Here is a 6517-nt window from a genome sequence, read left to right on the forward strand (position 1 = left end):
TGAGTGCAAAGTTCATAATTTCTAAATCGGGTTAGGCTGACCGACGGAATTTTCTCGTTCGCCGTTATTTTTTGCCCACCCTACTCGCTTCCAACCCCTTCGTTTCATGTGTCAACATCCTCCGTCTCTCCCCAGCCCATTCTCTCTTTCCCTCTTTCCCTCTTCGTCGTCTCTCCCTCTTTCACTCCACCTCTTTCTTCCTCGTCGTCCTTCTTCCTCCCCTCTTCCCGGTTGTTGTTGTTCCAGTTGTCTAGTCTAGCCTCCATCCCCCACCATCCCCACCGCCCCCCCGCCTCGTTAGCGCGCCTTGCTTGTCCTCTCCTGTCCCGCGACCCGGCTCCCTGTTCTATTCTGTTGGCTCTGTCACCTTTATCCGTGGTGTTTAACTACTCTCCGGCGAAAGGTTTCGAGCTTGATATCTTTTTTGATTCTTACCTTTTTTTACTGCTGCCTATTGTGGGAATCTCTGCCGTGAATCTTATCGCTAGAATCTTCTACCCAATCGGACCAACCCAACGAACTAGCCAACAATCACGACAACAACAACCGACCGTCCCCGAAGAAGCCAGGAAACTCGAAGGCATAGGAAACGACCGTGGAACCGAACGAAAGAGTTTTTTTTCTTCTCTCCTTCCTTGAATCAGAATAAAGAGTAGCCTCACAACTCACTCATGACCCATCGTTTATCCTCCCATTCACTTGTGAGGATCATCATGGCCGCTACCGGAGTGACTACTCAATTTGCCTGTAAGTCGCTCCCTTGTTGACGCGGGGCAAGTGCGAAAGCGGATGAAATGTTCGATATCTGCACTTTGGGGATGGACATCTTGTTTTCTGCTGTGCCGTTGAACAAGGCTCTACTCTATACCAGTACTTTAAAGGCTAACGTTTGATTGACGGGAACGTGCAGATCGTACACAAAAAACTATCGGCTTGATTGATGGCCACCCTCAATACTCGCATCAACCCGGATTCAACAAGTAAGCTTTCGGATCGTTCTGGTTTGCTCGCTTGTACATGCGGTTCTTCGTTTAGGTTGCCTAACATCATATCTGTCTTGCAGGCCTGAAACGAACAATAGATGCTGCACCTATAGCCCCGATGGAAGATATTTTTCTTGGGCTTGTAATGAAGAGTATGCTCTTGTCCTCATCTGAAACTGTCCCTGCATTTTGCCTTTATCTATAGCTGACTTTCGGCTCTCCAGCGTGAAGATTGCCAACCCAAATACTGGAGAAATTGTCACTACTCTGCCAGCACAAAATGTGCATGAAATTGGATTCTCTCCTCGTGGTAGCTACATCATCACATGGGAACGACCCAGTACGTTCAACCCATCCAGGTGCCAAGAGATGGAGCTGACTCACTTCTAGCCAAGCAGGAGGACGGCAGCGCTTCGAAGAATTTGAGAGTTTGGAAAACTGAGACGGCTGAACACGTTGTAGCATTCGTGCAGAAATCTCAGTCTGGGTGGAACCTCCAGTACACGTATGACGAAAAGTATTGTGCGCGGGTAGTTACGAATACTGTGCAGTTCTTTGAGTCTACGAATATGAATGAGGTCTGGAAGATTCTTCGTGTGGAGGGGGTCACCGAGGTTGCGCTTAGTCCGGGGAAGAACTATTCGGTGGCAGCGTTCGTCCCGGAGCGGAAGGTAAATTTTTAATTGCCCCAATCTCCCTTGACCCGTGACTATCACTAACTTGCATTGGCTCTAGGGTAATCCGGCAGTTGTCAAGATTTTCCAAGTCCCTAATTTCGATGACGTTCTGTCGCAGAAGAGCTTTTACAAGGCTGACAGGGTGCAACTCAAGTGGAATGCCTTGGGCACTAGTGTCTTGGTATTTTCTCAAACCGACGCCGACAAGACTGGGAAAAGTTATTATGGGGAGACCAATCTTTACCTGATTACTGTGGCTGGAAATTATGACTGCCGTGTTTCACTTGGTATGTGCCCTCTAAAGCTTCTCAAGTGCTTTGCTAATGGCAATTTTTATTTTTACAGATAAGGAAGGTCCCATTCACGATGTCGCGTGGTCAACTGATTCAAAGGAGTTTGGTGTTGTGTATGGATTTATGCCGGCAAAAACCACAATCTTCGATGCGCGGGCCAATATCATCCACCAATTACCGGCCGGTCCGAGAAACACAATTCTTTTTTCTCCTCATGCCAGATTGGTGCTGGTTGCAGGATTCGGGAATTTGCAAGGCTCGATGGATATCTATGACAGGCAAGCGGGGATGAAGAAAATTTGCACTATTGAAGCATCTAACGCGAGTGTCTGTGAATGGAGCCCGGACGGCCGCCATATCCTCACCGCCACGACAAGTCCGAGATTGAGGGTGGACAATGGAGTCAAGATTTGGCATTATACCGGGGGATTGATGTACAACATTGATTTGGATGAATTGTACCATGTGACTTGGCTTCCCCAGAGTGCCTCCATGCATCCTTTGCCGAGTCCGCTTCCCCCGGCGCCCACGCCTCACGAATCAGCTTTAACTCACGTTGCAACGACGACTCCTAAAAAACCAGCCGGCGCTTATAGGCCGCCCCATGCCCGTAACACGGCAACCCCTCTTCATTTTAAACGTGAGGATGAAGGTGGAGCGGCCCATATTTACGCCAATGGTTCTGGGGCTGGAAGTGGCAGTGGGTCTAACGGATTGTTTAGTGGTAAGGGTCGAAGGAGAGAAGTTCCTGGAGCAGCACCGGCAGAGAAGCTAGTTCCAGGAGCTGCTCCTGGTGGCGGTGTCTCTCTGGCCGGAACTGGTGCTGGTGCCGATGAAGAAAACCTGAGCCGAGCGGCGGTGAAGAACAAGAAGAAACGTGAAGCCGCCAAGAAGGCTAAGGCTGAGCAGCAACAAGCCGCCAATGCTGCTGGAAATGGAATTCCGCAGGGACCTCAACCCGATAGAGAAGGCCGCGAGGGTAATGGGAGAAATCCCCATCAACACCACACCAGGAGCAAGTCCAGGAACAATCAACAAAACGAAGGCCATCGCAGATCTAAGAGCAAGACTGGTGGAGAGAATCAGAATCACCATGGCCGGCACCATTCCGAGCATCAGCAACTTCATATCAGGACTGGTGCTGATAGTCTTGCTCCCCCGATTGACCCGTCGACACCCCAGAAACGCCAGACGGACCTCGAGGCCGAACCTCAGACACCTGATGGAACACCAAGTACCCAGGATAAGAAGCTTAGAGGGTTGCATAAGAAGCTTCGTGCCATCGAGGATCTCAAGCAGAGGCTTGCAAACGGTGAAAAGTTGGAAGATACACAGCTCAGGAAGATCAGAACCGAGGAACAGGTTAGGAAGGAGTTGAATGGCCTCGCTTAACATTTCTTTTTGCTTTGGGTAGGCAATTTCTGGTTTTTTAGGGGGGCATCATACGTTTGTGTATAACTATCCAATTGTATGAGAAAATAGCCTGCTGTTGTTTTGTCTTTTTTTGCATAACACGGGACTGGCGGGGTTTGCATTAAATACAGTGGACATGGATCGGGCTGTGTGGTGGTTGCCTGTGGCTGGTTTGAGATTGTTCGATAAAGCTGATGTTAAAAACAAAAATTGCGCTAGGAGATACTGTGTCTGATGTGCCTTTCAATTGAACGTGATTTCTAAATGTCGAGTGTTTGTGATGTAAATTCTGATTTTCACTCGTCGTTTTGGCACCGGACTCCTAGTGTATGTACAATCTGTGGATATTATTTGGACATAGCAGCAAACATTGTGCGAGATAATATATCCAAGCTTTGAGCGCAGTGCCAACCTACCATCAGAATTGAAATTAGGTGCTCGTACATCGCACACCGTGCCTGTGCCCCGTGCACCAGTGGAGGGATAGTCTAGCCCTACCAGCAGACAAGACACTGGCAACATGCAAGTTCATGCTGCAAACGACTTTATTACATAAGCGTACAAAAGTGGGGGTTCTTTCTGTCAGCGAGTCTCTCTTCAGCCAAATTATCACGTGCTCCAGCCTTGATGGACAACTCGTTGAATTATGATACTTGGGGGTACCGTACCGACCGCGACCAAGTCAGCAAGAAAAGCTATGATACCATCCACCATTCGGTGAGGGAAGGCCGTTCGGGATGTGCAAATGCAACGCACCGCCAAAATGAGTTCAACAGTACTACAGTACTCCTCAGAGATTTGGCCAGTTTGCTTCCATTCCGAGCAAGATTTGTGTGATGCCGGAGAGCGCTTGGGTTTCCCCCGAGCTATTCGTGGCGGCGGTACACTCGAGCTTTCCCCTTCCTTCCTTCTTTGTGGTCATATAAAAGTGCTGTGTACAGTACCCAACGGTGAGAGGCAGCAGGGGCTCATACGGGTGTCTTTGGGAAAGGGCGCTCGGAAGCCCTGTCCGGCTAGCTATCATACTGTACAGGTACTCGAGTACTAGTACTGTACTGTACCCGTGGCTGACCACCCCTTGCCCACCATAATAAGAGCTGTGCGACCCCCAGCCTGTGACGACGAGGGCGCTTCTTGAAAATGGAGGTGAGAAAGATCAGGCGGTAGTAGCGATTGATTTACCAGGGCCCACTCGGAGGTCTTGAGAAGCAGCAGCCTACGGTATTCAATCATACACTTGTTCGTGACTTTCTTACTCCTCCTCACGCGTTGTGAATTACCTTGTCTTTTTCCTGCGAGCTGCATTGCACGTAGACAATATGTAGACCATCATACCAAAAAAGCACACAATTCATTTCTGGTTATGGTACCAGGATATCAATAATGCTTGAGAACCTTGGGGGGGGGGTGTTGATACGTGTATGATATGCAGGTATGTATTCCCCCTATCCTAGACACGCACAGCCCCGCCTTGACCCGGAAGGGCCTTTTATATTATAGCAAGATCTTTCCCCAATCACCGCAATGCCCCCCTGTCTCCATGCGTTCAGTCAGTGACCAAGATCCTCTCAAGTGGAGCATCTCATACTTGTACCACAATAGACCGAGAATGTCTTGGCAATTTAACGAACAAAGTAGGGCTATCCGGAGAGAATCATAAGTGTGTGGCTTCATAGGACGTTCCTCTCCTCTCACTAGTCCTTCCTTCTACCATAACCAGCCACGTGCGCAGTAATTGGCACCCTCCTGGCGCGATTTTGTTTATTATTATCTTTTGCGATCGCTAGTATTGGATAGTTCCTCAACACCTGACCTGTCAAAATCGGGCTTGGAAGAGCAATGACTGCTACACTAGCTAGAACTAGCACTATTTTCATTGGACTCTTCAGCCCCGCCGAAGCCGCTAGTGGCTAATCTAATTAGGCCTTTACTTACTTCCCCACGGCTAACTTGTCTAACTCGGAACCCTTGCGGCTTACTTCGTACCGTCCCGTCCAGGCTAAGGGGGTGGTAACCGAAATAGTCATTTGGCAATTGTGTGATGGTTTGAGGTCTGGTGTTTTTATTTGTTTTTGTTTTTTTTTTAGTTCTGGAAAGGAGATTTGTTTGGTGCGCTTTTCGATACCTCTTCCGGAGAAGGAGGAGGGCTTAGACTGTTGCAGTATGCGGTCCGTTTATTCGGGTTCTTGACAGGTTAAGGCAGTGTGAATGACGAGAATTTCGTGCGCATCTTCAGGTCGCCTACTGTACTTTGGTCTGACTTCAGTCCTGGATTGCCAATTTATGCTATTGTCAGTCTTACTGAAATCTTCTGGTCAGGATGCGACTGGTACTTGTATATATCCGGGTGCCGGTAGTCTACTCGAGTACTGTACTGTACTGTACTCGAGTATCGTTCATGCAGCAATTGTGCTGCGGCACGGTTATTCGGGCACCACCGGTGTTGCGCTTATCTCAAAGTCGCAGTCAGATGGATGGTGTGTCGTATGCGCACTGAAGCTTGGGAATTTCTGTGATTGTGTAACTTGAACAATAAGAGGAAGTAAAACCTGGTCAAGCACGACTCAATTGGACAGGGAAGAAAGAACACTTTATCTCGTCACTGTCTAAGGGGTTGCTTGCTTGGTCTAAGGTGGTAAGGGGCGAGAGGCTTAAGAGGAGAAAACTCTCATGCCAAGTGCTCCCCCTTCTAGGAAATTCCGCAGGGTCAACCCCTACCAAATACATGACCTTTTCCATCCTACAGTACTCATCCTCCGCCCTCATCGGTAGTGGCTATGAGATCACTTATGATAATCTTATCATATAAAATCGGGCCCCCTCGCCAAGTTGGGAATAGTGCTAGCCTCGCCAGGTGGTAAGCAACAGGGCTAGGGTTGGGGTTTCCAGGAACCTAGTTCGTAGGAACGATTCTTGTCCAACGTAAGCCGATAGCCCCCAATGAGCCACCAACCACCACCCCATGTGGAAATGAGCCCTCATCCCAACATAGCCTGCTGTCCAAATTTTTAAATGTTTACCCGGGAATGGCACGCGGGGAAGACAACAATATGCCGACTTGAGAAAAAAAGAAAGCCGCAAACTTACCCTGAGAATATCAAACCCCACAGGTTTTCGCCATGTTCGCCAGGGATTGCCCTTGTGGTATCGA

At 48.8% G+C, this 6517-nt stretch overlaps 1 protein-coding gene; it reads left to right on the forward strand.

Moving 5' to 3' along the window:
• The first annotated feature begins 228 nt into the window (after positions 1 to 228).
• GSTUM_00006311001 (uncharacterized protein) lies at positions 229 to 3596 on the forward strand. XM_002838471.2 has 7 exons: positions 229 to 747; positions 911 to 980; positions 1064 to 1135; positions 1208 to 1323; positions 1374 to 1654; positions 1719 to 1947; positions 2006 to 3596. The coding sequence occupies exons 1-7, from the start codon at positions 714 to 716 to the stop codon at positions 3343 to 3345; spliced, it is 2142 nt and encodes a 713-aa protein (XP_002838517.1). The 5' UTR covers positions 229 to 713; the 3' UTR covers positions 3346 to 3596.
• Positions 3597 to 6517: the final 2921 nt, after the last annotated feature.

The sequence above is a fragment of the Tuber melanosporum genome (assembly GCF_000151645.1).
Source record: "Tuber melanosporum whole genome shotgun sequence assembly, scaffold_25, strain Mel28".
Classification (NCBI taxonomy): domain Eukaryota; kingdom Fungi; phylum Ascomycota; class Pezizomycetes; order Pezizales; family Tuberaceae; genus Tuber; species Tuber melanosporum.

Excerpts from the sequence above, each read along its gene's own strand:
- GSTUM_00006311001 (XM_002838471.2), top strand. The coding sequence starts at position 714 with ATGGCCGCTACCGGAGTGACTACTCAATTTGCCT. Across the intron at positions 748-910 it reads AGTGACTACTCAATTTGCCT|ATCGTACACAAAAAACTATC; the intron begins GTAAGTCGCTCC and ends GGGAACGTGCAG. Across the intron at positions 1,324-1,373 it reads CATCACATGGGAACGACCCA|CCAAGCAGGAGGACGGCAGC; the intron begins GTACGTTCAACC and ends ACTCACTTCTAG.